This window comes from Gracilinanus agilis, chromosome 4 (assembly GCF_016433145.1).
Source record: "Gracilinanus agilis isolate LMUSP501 chromosome 4, AgileGrace, whole genome shotgun sequence".
Classification (NCBI taxonomy): Eukaryota; Metazoa; Chordata; class Mammalia; order Didelphimorphia; family Didelphidae; genus Gracilinanus; species Gracilinanus agilis.
Genome location: NC_058133.1, coordinates 107,883,789 through 107,904,685, shown reverse-complemented (window position 1 = coordinate 107,904,685; position 20,897 = coordinate 107,883,789). Strand labels below are relative to the sequence as shown.

The 20,897-nt window shown below is 45.9% G+C and overlaps 1 protein-coding gene across 2 annotated transcripts in view; it reads left to right on the top strand.

Moving 5' to 3' along the window:
- The window catches only part of PIK3C2B (phosphatidylinositol-4-phosphate 3-kinase catalytic subunit type 2 beta), a 58,376-nt gene that overhangs the window by 14,280 nt on the left and 23,199 nt on the right, over nt 1–20,897 (top strand). The window contains exons 5-18 of one of the 2 annotated variants that reach the window (XM_044675789.1): nt 673–784; nt 932–1,011; nt 1,610–1,673; nt 4,288–4,434; nt 5,315–5,348; nt 5,993–6,188; nt 7,983–8,105; nt 11,647–11,814; nt 12,370–12,481; nt 14,241–14,383; nt 16,083–16,140; nt 16,222–16,271; nt 19,173–19,266; nt 19,835–19,929. In XM_044675789.1, the coding sequence (XP_044531724.1) occupies nt 673–784; nt 932–1,011; nt 1,610–1,673; nt 4,288–4,434; nt 5,315–5,348; nt 5,993–6,188; nt 7,983–8,105; nt 11,647–11,814; nt 12,370–12,481; nt 14,241–14,383; nt 16,083–16,140; nt 16,222–16,271; nt 19,173–19,266; nt 19,835–19,929 (1,476 nt within the window). Of the gene's footprint in view, nt 1–672; nt 785–931; nt 1,012–1,609; nt 1,674–4,287; nt 4,435–5,314; nt 5,349–5,992; nt 6,189–7,982; nt 8,106–11,646; nt 11,815–12,369; nt 12,482–14,240; nt 14,384–16,082; nt 16,272–19,172; nt 19,267–19,834; nt 19,930–20,897 lie in introns of both variants that reach the window. The other variant, XM_044675788.1, reaches the window with a different exon arrangement.

Sequence of the window (20,897 nt, the reverse complement as noted above, 5' to 3'; positions counted from 1 at the left end):
GCCCAGGGTCACAAATCCAGGAAATGTCTGAGGCCAGATTTGAACCAGAAGAGAGGCAAAGGCTGCGTAATTGGGGCTAAGTGACTTGCTCAGTGCCGGAAAGCTAGGAAATATCTGAGGTCAGATTTGAATCCAGGTCCAATTCCAGGCCTGGCTCTCAATCCCTTGTCTTTGTTTTCTTAGTGCCTATCATGGTGGGTAGTATTTAGGCGCTTAATAATTGCTTGCTTAATTAAGTTGGAAGAAAGACTCCAATTTTCCTTTGTCCCCAGCTGCTATGACATTTTCCCAGAGACCAGAAGCTCCCTTCCTTGGGCTCTTTTTTCTTTTCCCAAGGCTAGGGTGTATAGTTCCCTCTGCCATTGAGGTCTCTTTCCTAAAGGAACCTGCCTCATGCTTTTATTGACGGTAATGAGACAGCTAGAGAGCCCTGTAGATAAAATGCTGGGCCTGGAGTTTAGGAAGACCTGAGTTCAAATACAACCACAGACACTAGCTGTGTGATCCTGGACCAATCACTTAATGGTTGTCTGCCTCAGTTTCCCTAATTAAAGAGGGGATCATCATAGCCCTTATTCCACCCCTCCTTGGGTTGTTTTGAGGATTAAATAAGATAATATTTGTAAGGAGCTTACTATTGCTCCCTTCCCTTCCTTCTCTGCATCTCACCAGCAAACATCCCCTGGGGAGCCATGAGTACATTCAGCAGTGCCGAAAGTTCGACACCGACATCCGCCTACAGCTGATGAAGCGCAAGGATGTTCGGACCGACCTGGCACGGACTGTGAGTGTGCAATTGAGTGGGCTCTGGGGCTGGGGGTGGTGGTGGATGAGAGTGCAGAGTTGGGTGCAAGGTTCATGAAGGCTCATGGGGAGGGAGAATGGAGTAGGGTTACTGCCTAAAGATGGGGACCCTGCCTGTCCTACTCAGATGAACGACGACCAGAGCCCTTCCACCTTGAACCACTACATCCACCTTCAAGAAAGACCTGTCAAACAGACCATCAGCAGGTGAGAGAGGGTGGACTCCTGGGAAGGGATGGCATATGGGAGAAGATGGAGCAGCTTAAGATACCTCTGCTTCCCCACTCAGGCACAGGAGGAGAGAGATATGCACTGGTCCTTCTCCTTGTCGATCATGTAGTCTAATGGTCAACTCTCTCCAAACTGGAGTAAGCTCTAGTTTTAGTGCTGAATTGGATTGTGGGGGGAGAAATCCCTGGCCCCCCCCCCCCCAATTTATTACATCTAGCACTCACTCTCTGTGTCTTCTCCTCCTCCCACACCTCCTCCTCTCCAGTTTCTCTACCCACTGGTTTCTTTTGCTTTGCTGTTCCCCTCTCCAGCTGATTAATGGGGTTGGGGAGTAGAGAGGTGGTATGTCTTCCTTTTGTCTTCATGGAACCCTGGGGAGATGAGGGGAAACTTCAAAGCCAGAAGAATTTGGGAATTGTGTGATCCAAACTCTCCCAGCCTATCCTCCTCCCACCTTCCCCAGTCATGGGAATTGTAGGTCTCCACTGGGGTGAGGAAGGAATAGATCCTTCTGTAGACCATGTCTGCCCTGATGTTTACTATTCCTTCCTTCCTTCCTGCCCCAATTCCCCAGGCAGGCCCTGAGTCTTCTCTTTGACACCTTCCATAACGAAGTAGATGCTTTCCTGCTGGCTGAGGTATGTCTGTAGATTCTGGATGGGGCTAGGGCAGTGGTGGTGAACCTTTTAGAGAACAAGTGCCCAAACCACCCCTCACACCACATAGGAGCTGCCTTCTTATCCCAAACAGGGGAGGGAAGAAGCGCTTCCTTTGGGCTGTTGGGCAGAAGGGAGGTAATATGAAAAATGTCCTCAGGCACAGTGGAGAGGGAAAGGGAGCATCCCCCTCCAGCTATGTTTTTGGACACAGGGCTAGGGGAGCATCTCCCTTCCCAGTCAATCTGGCTCCTAGGTCGTTTAAATGCTCCAGGGTTCCAGATGCTAAAGGATCTGGAGTTATCCTTCTGGGGGGGACCAGAATGGGGTAGATACTCCTCAGTTCAAACTTGGGGAATTTCTTTACAGTTGGAATAGACAAAACCAGAATTCTGTGGCCTGCCTAGAATTTTGATCCTCACTGGTAATACTCTGTAGCAGTAAGAAAGTAGTCTTAAAGAAATGATGTTATTTTCTCTTTTAGTCATCAGGCAATCATTGAATGCCTTTCCCTTATTTTTTAATCTATAAAAATGAAAGGGTCACTTAGACATATAAAAACATCAATAGCTAAAATTTATACAGTGCTTTAAGATTTGCACATTTATCTTGCATTCAGAGAAATTATAATAACAATGACATTTACATAATACTTTAAGATTTGCAAAGCAATTTCCATTCATTATCTCATGTGATCCTCCTAGAAACCCAGTGAGCTGGTTCCATTATTATGCCCATTTTACACAGGAGGCAACTGAGGCAGGATTTAAACCCAGATCTTTGCTCTGCCAAGTTTAGCACTCTACCCACTGGACCACAATGGCTGCCCCAGCTATTATATTGGGCACAATTTAGTTTGACCTCATCTTTACAGCAAATTAATGGGATAATAATATTTGCACTATTGCTCTCAGTGGGAAAAGCACTTTAAGACTTAAAATCCTAAGGAAACCTGTGAACTAACCACAGAATATTATTTATTATGAAATTTATTATGAAAATACAATGTGTTTGCCTTGTCCATGAGGTCAGTGACTTAAAGGAACAACTCACTTGTGTCTGGTACAGGGTGAGTTGGATGAAATTAGAGAAGCAATTAGATGTTAGATTTGCTGTCAAGAGACCTGGCTTCCAATCCCAGTCTTGATTCTCAATGATATGTATGAATATAGGCAAATTACATACCTTCTTTGTGCCTCAGTTTCTGCATATGTAAAATAAAGGATAATATGTACCATCTTCTACTTAAAGTCTTTTCTGAGCCTTGTAACTACTAGTGTTCTCCCTTCCAAAACTGTCCTGTGTGCATTTTACATATTTTAAAATGTATATACATTATTCATATATACTTATGTATAGATATGAATAAATGTACATATGCCCCTCTCTTATATATATGTACATATATATATTGTGTACATATCCATATCCATCCATAAAATGTTTATTAATTTATCTTACAACAATGCACACACATAAATATATACAGATGCAATACATATACACTGATATATGGGGTATCGAGGTACCATAGTGGATAAGAGTGCTTGAGCCTAGAGTCAGAAAAACTCATCTTCCTGAGTTAAAAATCTGGCCCCAGATGCTTACTAGCTGGGTGACCCTGGGTAAGTCATTTCACCCTGTTGGCCTCAGTTTCCTCATCTGTAAAAAGAGCTGGAGAAGGAAATGGGCAAACCATTCTGGGATCTTTGGCAAGAAAACACCAAATGAGGCTATAGAAAGTCAGATGCAACTGAAATGACTGAACAGCAAAAACAATAAATAATATATGTATCCCTCCTTTCTGTCCTTCCTATACATATATGTGTGTGTGTGTGTGTGTGTGTGTCTTGTGTACACGTACACATATGTATACACACATAATAAATGCATACACATAAATATATAGATGTAATAGCTCTACAGACATGCCTATTACTGATCCAGATACATGCATATATACACATATATTTAATATACCCCACACATACTTCATAGATACACACATATGCGTACACTTATTATCTTCTCTATTTGAATGGAAGCTCCTTGAGTGCAGAAACCATTTCACTTTTGTCTCTATCCTCAGGGTTTAGTTTGATACTTGGCCCTTAGTAGACACTTTTGGTTTGAATGATTGAAAACACTGTGTAAAGCTTAAAGGGGTATTTACATAAATCTGAGATTATTATAAGGCTTTGAAGGGCCTTGGAAAGCGGATCCAATTCTTGTTCCCTTCTTGTCTGATTTCTCTGGAAATCTGCCACCTCAAAGAGCTGGGGGGAAGCCCCTAAGTGCATTTGCTTGCTATAACCTGACAGTTGCATTCTCTGAGCTAAGGAATGTTGGGTAGAGTGGTCCTGAAGTGGGTTTAGGGGAAGTAGGCATGGGCAATCCCAAAGGGTGGGCTGGAGAGGATTTACTTGGCTGGATGCTGTGTGAAAGTGACTTGCAGGCTCCACTAGCATCTCCTGATGTCCTGAAAGTTGCCTGCCTCCTTCTCAAGTCAGCTTCTCCTTGAAACTAAAGGAATTGGGGGGAGTGAATTGTTTGGCCCTCATATCTGCCAGCTTCCCTGTGTTACCTCTTCTTGCAGGGGGATTTCCCACTGAAAGCTGACAGGGTGGTCCAGTCTGTCAAAGCCATCTGCAATGCCCTAGCCGATGTGGAGTCTCCAGAGATCACCAGTGCCCTCAACCAGCTGCCTCCTTGTCCCTCTCGAATGCAACCCAAAATTCAGAAGGTAAAGGGATAGAAATGGGGGCAGAAGGGCTGCTGGGAGCTGGGGAAAATCTTCCTCCATAGCCAGGATGTTTAAATGTCTACCTTAAAAAGTACCTCTCCCCTCTCAAATACTTCATTTCCACATCCCAGGAACTCTTGAAGGGGCAGCAAACTGCTGTTCTTGTTGGAGGGCGAGAATGGAACTGTCCTCTCTCTGTTGGGTCACTATCAAATCCTTCATTTGCTAGAGATTTGGGCATTGCCTGGCAGCTTTCTAGTAGGGTTCCTGCAGTTGCAAAAGCAAAAAATGGCAAAAGGAAGCAAAGCCTGTCCTTGAAGAAAGGAATGCTTTACATTTTTGTACTTGTACTTAAAGGCTTCTCTCACCCTCTGTTCCTTACTTCAGAAATAAGAGAAAATCCCCACAAGTCTTCCAATGATTGATTAACTCATATCCCCTCCTACCCTTCTTCCTGCACTTCTACTGTATATGTTCCACCTTGCATAGTAAACTCTGACCCCTTTAGAGTCAGGGACAGGGATATTTCCCACGCTGTGGGCCTTGGCCAGCTTGCTGTGCATTTTTGTCTGGATCACAGACTCTGAGGGCTTCGGGGCTGAGTATACCCTCCATCCTGGGGATGGCCACCTTTTGGAACTTTGACAATCATTCTTAAAAGATTCACTCCCCTCCCTGACTTCTCCCCCCTGCCAAACCCCAAGGGCACCCGTCTATCTCTTAAATCTTGACAGACTGTTTTTTTCTTTTTCCTGAGCAAGCACTGCTCTTCAAATGCTCACATCTGGCGGCAGCTGGGGGTGCCGGGAAGGGTGGTTTGCCTCTCAGCTGTGGCAGAAAAGGCCATGGCACTGAAATGAGCCTTCTCTTTCCCCAACAGGATCCAAATGTCCTGGCTGTCAGGGAAAACCGAGGTAATGTAGCTGGCTACCAGTTCTTTCCATCTGCCTTTTAGGAGAAAGCACCCTTACCTAGATTGCCTTTTTCCCCTAGTTTATTTCAATATTACGTGTGTGTGTGTGTGTGTGTGTGTGTGTGTGTGTGTGTGTGTGTGTGTGTGTTCATGCTGGTGTATACATATTTTCCAGTATGAAATCTGAGCACAGCTGGTCAGCACATTTTTCTCCATAAACTCTTTCCTCATAATTTTTACTCTTTATTCCTCGTGGTATTCCTGGGAGGTATTGATAGGGCGGGGTAGAGGATGGTGAGGCTGAATCGTTTATTGCCAGGGTTCCAGATGGGAAAACTCACCCTTGGGAGATGATGGTTATTTCCTGGGCAGCATGGCTTGGCTTACAACATGCCCCCACCCCAAGTTTCCATTTTAGCATTCCTCTCCAGGATTCTAATGTGCTTTAGGCAGGATTCAGGAAGAATTTACCACCTCTCCCCTCCCCACTAGAAAGAATTAGGCCCACTTATACATGCCCCAATCCTCTGGGTTTCCTAGATCATCCCCTCCTGACTGATGTCATGGTAACGAGGCCCTTGGGGGATGTGTGTGTGCAGAGGAGGGGTTGGGTCCAGACTCATTTCTTTTCTCCCCCTTTCACAGAGAAGGTAGTTGAGGCATTGACTGCTGCCATCTTGGACCTGGTGGAACTCTACTGCAATACGTTCAATGCTGACTTTCAGACGGTGGTGTCTGGGAACCAGAAGCACGAACTGGTCCAGGACGCCTGCCTCCTCTCCGGGCCCCTGGCCTTCACGGTTTATGCCACTCACAGGATTCCCATCACCTGGGCTACCAGGTGAGACTCAGGGCTGGGTACCCTCCACGAGGAGGCTAGCCAGTATAATGAAAAGTACAGGAGGTCTGGAATCGGAGGACCGATGAAATCCAGGCTCTAATGCTTCCTCCCTGTGTGTCCTTGGACAAGCCACTTACCCATCCTAGACCTCGATTTCTTCATTTGTTTTTACATGGGGGTCCGAATCACTAGCTTCTGAGGTCTCTTCCAACCTTAGTTCTATGGTCCTATGAAGGTGTCTTGGATCGTTTGGGATAGAAAAGGAGTTTGGAGAACCACTTACCCATCTCTTCTCGGCTTCTCCTGGCTGAAGGGGGGGCAGAAAGATCACCCACAGACTTTATGGGGGCATTGGGAAGAGATCATGGGGCCTGGAATCGGGGGACCCGGTGTCAATCCTAACTCTCAGACACCAAGGAGCAAATCATATAAACCTCCTTATATAAGTTTATATATCATATAAATATATTTATATAGTTTTATATATGTAATATGTACATATATATAAACTTGGGTCCCCAGTTCCTCTGTAAAATGAGGATAAGGCGGGATATTTTATCTCTTCGCATCATAAATTTAGAACTGGAAAAACTTGGGGGATCACCTTATCTCACGTCCTCATTTTACATAGAAAGAAACGGAGACTCACCCAGCATGATTAGGAAGCAGGGGTGGGATTCTAACCCACATCCCCCGACTCCAAGTTCAGTGTTGGGGAAAGTGTTCTATAAATCACTAACTGCTCCATACATGTGAATTGTTGATGGTTATGGAGAACTTTTGGAGCCCGGAGGGCAGCTGGAGCGGCCTGGGAACTCCTAAGGGGAAGGGGAAAAGCTGGCCGGAGCGGAACTGGTGCCGCTGAGTCAGGAGAAGGAGGCCGAGGCCAGAGCCTGCCCTCCCCTTTCTCTCTGGCCTGTGCAGGCATCCCAGCCCCCTCCCAAGTGGGACCTGCGGGGAGACGGTGACAGATGGCCGCTTCCCAGATAGAGTGCATGCCCCATGGCCAATGGCTCGACTTCCCAGCACACACACAATGGGGCAGGGGGAGGGGAGGGGGGAGATGACCCTTTGTCTGGGGTCTCTGGGCCGGTGGGGGTGGGTGGGAGGAGGGGGATCCGGGGTTGGTAATCCTCCGTTCCTCTTCTGGAGCTGGGGTGGGCGAGTGGGGGGACCCGTGGTAGTCCTCTGACTGCATCCCGCCCCTTCCCTCCCCTTCATCCCCACCCGGAGCCCTTCCCTTTGTTCCATACTTAATGTATTCCTCTGGGCGATTGGCTGGGAACAAAGGAGGCAGCCTGGGAAATCGGGGCCTTCTCTGACCTCTCCTGTCACTAGGCACCTGTCATGAGCCACAGGGACCCCCATGTGTTGGCATTCATGGCGGCATATGTCGCTCTTCCTCTCCCCCAGCCCCCTCCCCAGGCAGGCCGGCCTGCTGAGCTTGGGGGAATGGAGAAAGAGCAGACTTAGAAGTTGAGGCCTGGCCTGCCAGCCTGGAGAGAGCCCTGAATGAAAGAAGAGAACCTGGAGGAGGGAGGGCAAGGCCAAGGCTGCACGGGGGCCATCCTGATTTTCTCCCCTCGCTCCCTTGGGGTTTGCAGCCTTTCCCCTTGGGGGGTGGAAGGTGTTTAACTCCCCAGAGTGACTTCTGAAATAGCAGGGAGGCCTTTGTTCGCATAGTCATGCCACAGGAAGCTTTGGGATAGAATCAGGGCCAAAGAAGATGGTGGAGGGGAAGTCATGGTGCCGGACAGCGTGGGACCCTCACCTGTTCTCTCTGTCCTTTTATAGCTATGAAGACTTCTATCTCTCCTGCTCCCTCAGCCACGGTGGCAAGGAGCTCTGTAGCCCCCTGCAGACCCGAAAGGCTCATTTCTACAAGTACCTCTTCCATCTCATCATTTGGGATCAACAGTAAGCCACCCTGTACCTCCCCATCATCTCCAGGCTCACAGGACCGCCTCAGGCTTTGAGCCAGGCAGTGTCTGTTGTGGCAGGCCACTGTGGGGGCCGGAGGAGTGTTCGGGGCCCAGGTTCTGATACACCCTTAAAAATTAGGGCCCCTGGGCTCCTTCTGGACCCACCTCTGCTGGAGTCTCAGCCTTTCAGCTTTCCCATAACCCTAAAGGAGGGGGCAGGGATGGGCATCCCTCTGAACCATCTCTTGCTAGTCGGGGGTAGGGATAGGAATGTTGAGAAAACTGTTCTGCCCAGATAGTTTTGGGGTTCTTAACCTTTTCTGTGACATGGATTCCTACACAATAATATATGTAATAATAATTATACATATAATTATATTTCTAAATGCATAAAATACATAGAATTGAAAAGGAAAAGGAAGCCCAATTATATTGAAATACTGTTGTCAAAATATAAGGGAAAAAAACCATGTTCAAAGATTCCAACTTAAGAACCCACTGGGGTGGTAGAATAATGACAACAATTGTTGCCATTCCTTCGTGACCGTCTCTTAGTGATCCCATTTGGGGTTTTCTTGGCAATGATATTGATATGGTTTGCCATTTCCTTCTCCGACTCATTTTACAGATGAGGAAACTGAGGCAAACAGGGTGACTTCTCTGAGGTCACAGTAAGTGTCTGATGCCAGGCCCAGCCCCTCTATCTGCCCTGATAACAATGATAGCAGCTGATACTTGCTCAGCTCTTGAAGATTTACAAGCTACTTTGTATAGGTGATCTTATTTGATCTGACTTGATAATACCATGAGGCTAGTAGCCTATGTTTTATTATTTCCATTTTATAGATAAGGAAACGGAGGATGAGAGAGGTAACTAACCTGCTCTTGGTTCTATCACTAGCATCCGACTCAGAACTTGATTTCGGGTCTTCTTGAGTCAAGAACTTGTATTTGTAATCCGGTATGCAGAAGATCTCAGCTCAAGTCCATGCTCTGCCACTTGACTGGCTGTGACTATAACTTTCCAAGTCTCAGTTTCCTCATCTGTAAAATAGGACTAATAGTGATCAGCCTCTCTCACTAGTGGTTGTGAGAATCAAAGGAGATTATATATATGACATTGCTTTGTTTTGTTTTTAAAACCCTTACCTTCTGTCCTAGTGTCAATTCTAAGAAAAAGAGTGGCAAGGGTTAGGCAGTTGGAGTTAAGTGACTTGTCCAAGGTCACAGAGCTAGGAATTATCTGAGGTTAGATTTGAACCCAGGTGCTCCTGACTCCAGCTCACTGCTCCTTTATGACATCACTTTGAAACAGAATTGTACAAATATAAGGTAGATTTATTATGATTTTCTGCCTGGCAGTAAGCTTTTTTTTTTTTTTCTGGTTATCTTTTTTTTTTTAAACCCTTACCTTCTATTTTAGAATAGATACTGTATATTGGTTCCAAAATGGAAGAGCAGTAAGGGCTAGGCAATGGGGGTTAAGTGACTTGCCCAGGGTCACACAGGTAAGAAGTGTCTGAGGCCAGAATTGAACCCAGGACCTCCCATCTCTGGGCTCAGTGCACTCACTAAGCCAGGTTATCCCCTTAGTGGTCATAGTACCTATTTATAGAAGTTCTTTAAGGTTTTCAGAGTGCTTTCCTTAGGACAATACTGTGAGGTAAAGAGGAGGATGAGCAGAGAAGATTTTTTTCCCTGAGTCAGTGGCTTCTGGTGTCTTTGGGTTTGGGTGAGATGTCTGTGCTCTACCCAACTCCAAGAGAACCACAATGAGGTTATCCCTCCCTAGTTTGCTGCCAGGCCCCCCTCATTCTTCCCAGTCTATTTCACTAAACAAATATTGATTAAAGGCTTGAAGTGCTCCACGGGTGTGAATTCTGGGTTAGGTACTTGGGGGTTTAGAGGGCCGAACCCAATCCTCGCCTTTCAGGGAACATGTAAATAGAATTGACAGATATTTTGAGATAGCCGGGTATTTCTAGGGTGATAGGAGTGGGTTATTATCAGGGAAGTCTTCCTGGCAGAGATGGCCTTTGGACTGTGATATAAAGGCAGAGGATAGAGTAGGCCAGATTAGATGGAGGCTATCTGGGCCCCCCGGGGTAGTTTGGGGCTCTATCTGCCCCAATGGCTGTCCTTATGGCACCCCTACCAGGCTGGGGGGCCCCTTGGTAGTGGTCCGAGGTGGGTGAGACCGAGAGAAATGGGAGGTTTCTGGTGGCAGGTCCCAGGGCCTGAGCCAGGCTCCAGATCCCTTCTCTATTACACCGGAAGAAGCCTAGGAACCGGCCTCCGGTGAGGAGAGGCCGTTGGGGGAGAAGAGTCAGACCAGTCTTTGGTTTCCTTTGATGCTCGATCACCTGACCCTGCCTCCGGGGCCAAAATGGGGGATCAAGCGACTCTCAAAATAGTCCCAGCAGCCGGGCATCGCTGCTCCCAGCCAAGCCCCAGGCTGGCATGTTCCCTGGCTGGTGGAGACGGGGCTAATTATAGCCTGCAGGCCCCCTCCGGTAAAGGAGGCTGGCCGGAGTGGTGTTGTCCAGTCCCTGGAGGGAGCCGATCCCTGTTCCACATGGAGGTCTCCCGGGAGGAGATGGGGGAGTGGGGCTTCCCTAAGGTGCTTGCTTTGGACAAAGGCCATTTGCCATGGAGCTGTTAGCTAAGGGGTGATTCTACCAGTGCCCTCTGGCTATGAATCAGCCTGGCCCCAGGCCGGGAGGGTGTGACAGTGTGGACTTTGCCTTGGCACAGAGATACTTGGAAGGTAAAGTAGTTCTTCCCTACCCCACTCTTCACCTTGAGCCCAGGGCGGGGGGAGGTACAACTGATGGCTGATGATCCAGATCTGGGGGATGGGATACACAGAAGTCTGTCCGTCTGTCTTTTGTTCCCATCCCTTGGTGTGGGGCTTGAGAAGCTCCCCAGGACCTTAGAAAGGTTCTTTGGCTTTCAGAATTTAGCGTATGGGAAGATGTGACTAGAAAGAGTTGGGGGGACATGAGGACAAGGAACTGGGAGGTTCTGGTGAGCTGTGAGCCCTTGGGGGGATAGAGGACATAGTGCTTCTTCCTAGTTCCTATGAGTGGTGGGGAATAAGGAAGTGATCCAAAATGGAAAAGGAGAATGTGGTACTACTTGATTGGGGGTCTTGGTGGCGTTACTGAGGAATCTTGAAAGAGGGTGGGATGCATGCTCACCCTAGGACTTGATGAGGACCAGATTGTTGGAGCCTCGCTGGTTCATAGCTGGCATTCTAAACGTTGGTGGGATTCTCCCCCCCCCCCACCTCTCCCATTGTCTTGGAGTTTATAGAAAGAACACCCTTTGGTTCTCGGGAAATCCTGCATTTTCTCTTAATGTTTTGGGGATTCTGTCAATTCTAGGGGATGGCTTTTCCCAGACAGCTCTTATCTCCACCCTTAAAGAGTAGAAACAAAAGGAAGGTTTCCAAAATACTTCTTTGGATGCTTTAGGGAAGAAAATAAATCCTGTATGCGGCATCACTCCCTGAGCTGGATTTTCCTTCTCTCTAGGATCTGCTTCCCCATTCAGATCAACCGGTTGCCCCGGGAGACGCTGCTGAGTGCCACTCTCTATGCTGTGCCCATCCCACCGCCCGGCAGTTCTTCTGAGGCCAATAAGCAACGACGGGTCCCTGAAGCCTTGGGCTGGGTCACTACCCCTCTCTTCAACTTTAGACAGTATGTGTGCCCCACTAGGCAAGAGGCAGTAGAATTGAGGCTAGCCTGCCTTGGGTTGTTTGGAGCTGGAACTAGCTATGGAGTCCTCTAACATTTTCTTTCCTTCCCTGCTTCTGTACAGAGCACCACCCAAGACTTTTGGGGGAGATCTAAGAGGAGAAACAAGACAGTGGGAGCCAGACATTAAAACATACACACACACACACACACACACACACACACACACACACACACACACACACACACACAAACAGTGGGCAGAGTAATAGATACATTTTTTTGGAGGAAAAGGAAGGAACCACTGATGCTAGAGCCATTAGGGCAATCAGTCTTAGGTAAATTAGTCGAAGACTTCATAAGTGAGATTAATTTTCTGGAGTGATGGAAGAAAAGTCCATGATTTGTTGGAGAGCAGAGACAAAGGTGTCTCTGGTGGGGTGGTAGTAGTTCAAAGGTGGTAGAAAGGAGATGATGCGTAGGGTCTATATGACACGTAGGTTTGCCTGGCCCAATCTCTTTCACTGGCTCACCCCATCACCATTAAATCTGCTTTAGGGTACTGACCTGTGGCCGGAAGCTTCTGGGTTTGTGGCCAGCAACTCAAGACAATCCCAGTGCCCGCTGGAGCGCACCTAACTTCCACCAACCTGATAGTGTCATCCTTCAGGTGAGTTCTAGTTCCCAGTCAACACCCCTTTTAGCTGAGGCAGCTTTCCTATTGGGGGTCCTGTTTCTGCCCTATATTCTTGGGAAAAACAGGACAAGGCAATGGAGGAATGGGGGAGCAGAACAGTAGGTAGTGATGTATTAAAAATAACCAGGAAAATGTGGGGAGAAAAGGAAGCAGATAGATAAGAGTCAGTCCTATCCTTTTGGAGGTTGGTTTTGATTTGAAGGCCTTTAGAAACTGGGGTTCTAGACTTTCTAGAAACGATCTGATTCCTACTCAGTTTCTCAGGGCTTTTTGTATTGTCTTTCCTATTACCCCTACTCCCCATGAAGAGATTACATTTTTAAAGAAATTCTTATCTTTCATCTTAGAATCAATACTGTATATTGATGCCAAGACAGAAGATCAGTAAGGGCTAGTCAGTGGGGGTTTTAACTTTTTTAAAAGTGACTTGTCCAGGGTCACAGCTGAGGAGCATCTGAGGTCAGATTTGAACCTACGACCTCCTGTCTATAAACCTGGCTTTCTAGCCCAGTTTCCTCCCCCCCCCCCCCCCCCACTGAACAGATTACTTAAAAAAAATTTTTTTTTAAATCCTTATCTTTCCATCTTAGAATCAATACTGTGCTTTGGTTCCAAGGCAGAAGAGTGGTAAGGATTAGGCAATGGGGATTAAGTGACTTGCCCAAGGTCACATAGCTGGGAAGTGTCTGAGGCCAAATTTGAACTCAAGATCTCCTGTCTCTAGGCCTGGCTCTCAATCCACTGAGCCACTTTAGCTGCCCACCATAGATTACTTTTAAATGACACTGTGTATAATTTGCATAGTTATTTCTCCCATTAAAATATAAGTCCTAAAGGACACTGACAATGGTTTTGCCTTTTGTGGTATCCTCAGTATTCAGCATAATCCCTGACACATAACAATCACTTGATATATGCTTGCTTGGTCCCAAGAGCTGCCCTAAATCCAAATTCTAACTCAAAGAAGCAATGTGGGAGCATTTTCCCACTCCCACCCTATTCACTCAGCTGCTTTAGCTGGAGGGAGGTATTCTTTGGGGGGCAGAAGGACTAGGCACAGTCCCCAAGACTCAGGTGAGCACCTATCATCTCTGAAGCATAAATTCATTCAGTTCTTCATTCCTTTGCCAAATATTGATTATCTATTTGTAAGGCATTACGATAGTAAATATTTATTAAGCACCTCCTATGTACCAGGCACTCTGCTGAGCACTGGGGAGAAAGGTAAAAGGCAATCCCTGTCATAAGGAGCTCTAATGGGCAAGACAACATGCAATCAGTTACCGAGAGATTGGCTCTATACAAGATAAATTGGAGATAATCAGTGGAGGGAAGGCACTAGAATTAAGGGGAATCAGGAAAGACTTTATGTAGAAGGTGAGATCTTAGCTGGGGCTTGGAGGAAGCCAGGGAAGATAGGTAGTACAAGCAATAATAGAGGGGGCAGCTAGGTAGCATAGTCCCTGGATTCAGAAGGACCTGGGTTCAAATCTGAACCTTGGGAGTCGCTTAACCCTGATTGCCTAACCCTTACCTTACCTTTCTTCTGCCTTAATAATGATACTGAGACAGAAGGTAAGGGTGTGATTTAAAAAAAAAAAAAAAAAGGAATCAGAGTAAAGTGAGAAGTCAGGGTACCCAGGCCTAGCTAAATCGCTGTTCCCCAGTTCCCACTCATCTTAATTATGATCTCTCTGGTCCCTTCCCTCCCTTCTTCATCCCAATCCTGCAGATTGACTTCCCCACCTCAGCCTTCGATATTAAGTTCACCAGCCCTCCTGGAGCAGAGTTCAGCCCTCAGTACGAGTTTAGAAGCCTTGGAGGAGAAGACCAGCAAAGGCTCAAGGACATCATGCAGAAGGAGTCGTTGTACTGGTGAGGCCCCTGACATCTGACCCCATCTGCCACTGCCCAGCCAGGCACTGAGCCTTGTCCATGTTACCAACCCAGCCTCCTCCCACATTCCACGCCAGCTCCAGGTTCTAGCCTTCCTGCTTAGGTATGTTCGGGAGAGAATGGAGAAGGGTGCCTCAAACCCTGGTTTGAATGGAATTGAGTGGGTGGGGGGCTGGGAAGGGACTACTTTGAGTGGGAGAGGGGGTTTCAGAGGAGAAAAGGCTCCTCCAGTTTCATCTTTGTGCATAGCTTTAAGAAGAGCAGAGAAGACTGGGAGAGAAAGTGAGACTGAAGGAGTCTCCATCTCCTCCTTTTGTCATTGGCCCATGGATCTTTCACACTAGGTATACTTCCCCCAAGGAAGGAATCTAGTCAATTAGGTGGACTCTCAAGTGGACTCCCATCTGAGATGTGACATTACCACCTCCCCTTGCTTTACACTCAGGAGAGTGGTTTCTCTCTGCTCCCCTCTCCTCCAAATACACAGAAACATCACCATTCTTACATTTCTCTGGGTTATATCACCCCAAAGGATCTGGGGCCAGAACAAAAGAATTGAGACTAGTTTTAGCCATGGGGCATCTTTTCTCTCTATTGGATGGGATGGGGGTAGGAGAAGGGAAAAGGGAATGAATAAGATCTTTGATCTTCCTCTCAGAAAGATGCTGCTTCTTTTTTTTTAAACTTTTTTTAAAATTTTAATTTTGAATATTTTCCCCTAGTTACATATTTCACGTTCTTTCCCTCTCCCCCAAACCCCCCCTTAGCTGATGCACAATTCCACTGGATTTTACATGTATCCTTGATCAAGACCTAATTCGATATTATTGATAGTTGGACTAGAGTTATCTTAGTGTCTACATCCCCAATAATATCCCCATCAGCCCATGTGTTCAAGCTAAACTTCCTTTTTTTTTTAAAAAAGATTTTTTAAAAAGTCTTATCTTTTTTTTAAAAGATGTACCTTCTCCTTTGGAATCATTACTGTGCATTGGTTCCAAGGCAGAAGAGCAGCAAGAACTAGGCAATGAGAATTAAGTGACTTATCCAGAGTCACACAGCTAGGAAGTGTCTGAGGCCACATTTGAACCCCCCCATCTCCCGAATGATGCTTCTTTCCTACCTGCATTGGGGGAAGCTTGCTCCAGCCTGGTCTCCCTGGTTTCTTAGCCCAGCTTGAGCAGAGGGTGGCTGCAGACCCTACTCCTTGCCCCCTCCTTCTCAGCCCTGAAGCAGCTGTGTCCTCACTTCATTAGCTCAGGCAGATTTCACTTCCTCCATTAGACACCTGATGTCAGCCTATCCAGAGGGAGAGAGAAATGGTTCCGGAAGTTGGCCATCCTATTAAATAGCCTTGTATATCCATACCCATACCCAGACAGCCCGAGGGGGTGGCTGCTGCCCTCTGGCGGCTGCATGGGGAGCAATATTCCTTAATGAGAAGGAGTGTTTTCCAAGGAAGGAGTCCAAGGAAGAATCTGGTCTTGGGTTCCTTTGGCTGTGTCTTGATGCTTGGAGCTTAGCACTGACTTCTCAGATTGCTCTGAGTTGTAATAGGAATAAGATTAAAGTTAATGTGTTCTGAAATCATATGAAAAATAAGAGAAAAATGTCTTGGATAAATCTTTGTCCCTTCAGGGGATTCAGCCCTCTTATTGCCCTGCCCTACCTACCATAGGCTCACGGATGCTGACCGCAAGAGGGTGTGGGAAAAACGCTACTATTGCCACTCGGAGGTGAGCTCCCTGCCCCTGGTGCTCGCCAGTGCCCCCAGCTGGGAGTGGGCTTGCCTGCCTGACATCTATGCCCTTCTCAAGCAATGGACCCACATGAACCATCAGGATGCCCTGGGACTCCTGCATGCCACGTGAGTCTGACCTCCCCCCGTAGGCTATCCTTCAGATCCTAGGGCTGCCAGGATGCTGCCTTTCTGGAGTGTTTCAGGGGCGAGGCTAGTTCTGGGTACAATTCTGAAGCAGGTGAAGTTTATGTTTTCCTTATCTTAGGAGCCTCTTTTAGCCTCTCAGCTCCTTTTGATGGTCGACATTTCCTCCTCCAAGCTGGTCTACACTAGCAAATACTCCATACTATAGAATTATCTCTCTCCTCTTCTAATTTATCTGTTCCTGGTTTTGTTGTCACAGTCTTTTGAAATCATAGGCTTGCTAACATCTGATAACTAATTACAGAATCATTGAATTTCAGTGGTGGAAGGGATCTTAGTGGCTATTAAGTTTAACCCATTAAAAAAAAAAAAGAATTCCCATAGCCAACAAATGGACATCTAGCCTTTGCTTGAAGACCAACAGTGAGGAAGGGGACTACCTTTCTCTTAAGTTTTAATTCTTAGGAAGTTTCCTTTATAGCAAGCTTCAATTTGCCCGTTTTTAACTTCTACCCATTACTCCTCCTTTTGTCCTCTAGGACTAACCAGAACAAGTGGGATTTCTCTTCCATATGGATTCTTGGAGATAGATGTCTTACCTCCCCCAAGTCATTTCTACTCCAGGCTACCTCCCCAGTTCCTTCAGTTCTGATAACCTTGACCTTGAGATGAGATAACCCAGAAGTTCTTCACTTTCTTTGGCTGCACTCTCACCTATCAGTGTCTTTGCTAAAATCTGCTGCCTAGAACTGAACATAATACTCCAAATGTAATCTCACTGAGGTAGATGGTACAGCTGGATTATCTCCCCTTTATCCAACCAGTGAGCCTGGTGTGTGCCCCACCCCTGTGCTTGGTGTTAGGGATACAAAGACAAAACCTGAAACTTGTCCCTGTTTTTGTGCAAAATCTTCACGTACATGGAAGCTATGACTATTTTAATACATCTCAAAATTGTGTTGGGGGTTGCAACATGAGACACTATTAACACTTATCAGTCTTAAATTCATCCAAACCCTCATTTTTTGAAACAAACTGCTTTCTAACCATGTCTTCCCCCATCTTGTATTTGTGAAGGTAATTTTTTTTAACACAAATGTGAGATATTATGTCTATCCTTATTAAATTTCATTTTTATTAGAGTTAGCTCAGTGTTCTAGCTTGTTCAGATTTCGTAGCAATCTGTCATTCTGAGTGTTAGTTTTCCCTCTCAGCTATGTGCCAGCTGCAGATTTGATGGAGTAGGCCATCTGTGCCCTCTTTCATTCATATAATAAGCATTTATTAAATATCTATGAGATGTCAGAGACTGAGACTATAAAACTGAACCAGTGTCTGCCCTCAAGGAGCTTATGTTCTCTTGTGTCTCATCATCTCCATAAAATTAAAATGCAGGGTGAGTAGGTTATCCATCTGAAAGGGACTTGAGAGATCAGAGAGTCCATGGAATCTCACAGATGCGGGAATTGTCCCAGAGAGGTGAAATGATTTGTATAATTATGATTATGCCATATAATTATATCTTCAGATATTTGTATCTGAAAATGTTCTTATTGATATCATGCTTTGACAACACTATCATTTCCAGATATAGCTCTACTTCCTTGCCTACTCATCAAACCATTCTTTGCATTCTTTGTAATAAAAATAAAAAAAGAAAAAAAAGCATTTAAACAAAGCCAACTACCAAATCAACTCAGTCTCTGAATAAATGCAATATTTATTCTCTCATTCTACAAAGAAGGGAGGCAGGTGTACTTTCTCCTCTCTTCAGGGCTGAGCTTGGTTACTATATTTACACAGCATTTGGTTTTGTTTTTATTTTGTCTTTCTATTTTCATTGTTATAGTCATTGTTTATATTGTTTTCTTGGTTCTACTCCAATCTTCCCATATTTCTCTGAATTATTCATATCAATTGTTTTTTTAGGGTATTATGTTTTCAAAGATAATTCTAGGACCCTGCAATGACAATCTAAATTGGAGTCAGAACTGGGAATTCTTTCACCTGGGGTGGGTGGGCAGAGGACAATGGGACTGGGGTAGAGGGAGGTGACTGAAGATAATGCAGAGAACAGTCTGTGAGGGCAGAGTGTTGAAAGGTGTCCTTCAGAGACATCTGCTTAAGCCCCCTTAGGGGTCAAGGCAGTAGCCTTGGGAGAGATGCCCTGGTGATAAGAGCATGCCCAGTAAGGGAGACTGGAAGTAGGTAGGCAGGTGGAGAATCTGGAAGTATGGGGACTGTTGTCTTCTCCATATTCTGGGAAGGGAGCATGCTCCCCACTGGTCCTAGCCTCCTTATAACTGAGTTAAAGAAAAAACCATGAGAGGTTAGTGAATATTTAGGCGTTCTTCCATTTTCAGGAGGGTATTTTCAGGCAAAGTGGAGAAAGAGGGCCTTTCCATGTTTAGCAGATTTTCAGGTGTGTGGCTGCCTGTTCCTCCAGTACCCAAGACCTTCTCTGATTAGGGGGAAGGCAACTTGGTATCGTAGAAATGAGGACTGGGTTAAGAGTCAGGAGACCTGATTTCTTATCCGAGCTCTGACATTTAACTACCATATGATATTAGGCAAGTCCCTTTATCTTTCTAGATCTCAGTTTCTTCCTTTGTAAAGGAGGGGCTGGACTAGATGACCTCTAAGGTTCTTCCTAGCTCTTACTTTCTAAGGTAGGAAGGTAGGATGCAGATTTTGACATCATTTTTCCACTTGATGTGTCCTGGAGCAGATATTCAAGTTCCTTTGCTATCCAAAGCAGGTACCTGGGCTCTCCCCTGTTGATAGTCCCAGTTCAACCAGTGTTGGGCATGGGCATGGCTGGTCTTTCAAGGCAAAACCAAGGACTGGGCTGTCCCAGTTAAACATTGGGGCTCTGTTTTGTAGTTTCCCAGATCAAGAAGTGCGCCGTATGGCTGTGCAATGGATAGACTCAATCTCCGATGCAGAGCTCCTGGATTACCTGCCCCAGCTGGTGCAGGTGAGTAAGCGAAAATGTTTGGGTGGCTGAGGTGGGCCTCTTCGCCCTTCCTTTTCTTCTGATCAGACTCAGTCCCATCCTTACTCAAGCTGGGCATACAGATCTCTTGTGAGTCCCTGAAAATGGGGAAAGTGATGTTGACTAACACCTGTAGTCCACTCACCATCAATATGGTACTGTGGATCTGGAATGAAAGGACCTGGGTTTGAATTCTAGCTCTTCCACTTACCAACTGTGTAACCCTGAACAATCCCTTAGCCTCTTGGGGTCTCAGTTTTTCCAAATAAATGAGTTAAGAGTTCAAATAAGGGAGTTAGACCTCAAAGGGACCTACAAGGCCCCTTGCAGCCCTGAATCTATGCCTTTTTGACCCCAGTGTGAAGGATGTGCTTCAAGAAGGACAAGTGAGATAAATCAAATTATGTTTCCCCATATCCTATGGTTTGGGACCCTACTGAGTAAAAGGGAGACATTGGGAATGGGGTGGGTGGTGTAGATAGTGGTGGGAAGTTAACAAAACCTCATTCTAGTGCTCCCTCTCTCTTTTCTTTTTCTTTCCCTGGAACAGGCCCTTAAGTATGAGTGCTATCTTGATAGCCCTCTGGTGCGCTTCCTCCTGAAACGAGCCGTCTGTGACCTGAGAGTCACTCACTATTTCTTCTGGTAAAAGCACAATGCAGATGGGTGGGAGGCAGATGTCTCTCTGGGTGTACACACACATGACCTCTTTGGACCTCAGTTTTTCCCAAGGAAAATGAGGGGGCTATATAGGGACAGCTAGGTAGCAGGGTAGATAGAGTGCCCAGGCTTGGAGTCAGGTAGTCCTAGGTTAAAATTTGACCTCAGATATTTCCTAGCTGTGTGTCGCTGGGCAAGTCACTTAATCCTAATTGACTAGACCTTGCCCTTCTGTGTTAGAGTTGTTACTAAGGCAGGAAGAAAGGAAAGAAAGGAAGGAAAGAAGGAATGAAGGAAGGAAAGAAGGAAGAAAACAAAAGAAAGAAAGAAAATGAAGGGGGTAGTCATGCAGAATTTCTAGGGTTCCTTCCTCTTCTAAGATTCTATGATTCTCATTCAGTACATAGTTCTATATATAATTACACATTCTATGTGTAGTTCAAAGCATGTATAGACTGAGAGTCAGAAAAAGTAGCTTCTGGTCCTCAGTTTTGTTATTGACTGGGCTAGGGGTTCTTGAAAAGTCATTTACCATCATCTCTGGTCTCAGTTTCCCCTCCTCATAACATGGGGAAAACAATTCTTGCTCTCCAGAGGTGGTAGATGGCAACAAAAGAGAGAATGGTTGTGAGGATGCTTTGAGTAATCATGAAGCAAACTTTTTGCCTGGGCACATACCTCTCTGTATTGTAGCCTGGCAAAGGGAATAGAGGGCCAGCCTTAGAGTCAGGTTCAAATCCTGTGTCTGACACAAACTAGCTGGGTGAACGTGGGCAAGTCATTTAATTTCTTAGTGCCCCAGTCAATTCTCTAAGAAGAGGTTACAGGTGATATGCTCATCTGTATCACCACCAGAAGTTCCCCATCTGTGTGATAAAATGGCATGTCTTCCCTTCCTCTCCTCCTTCCCCCAAATATAATGAAAATAAAGTGTGTGTATTATATATATGTTG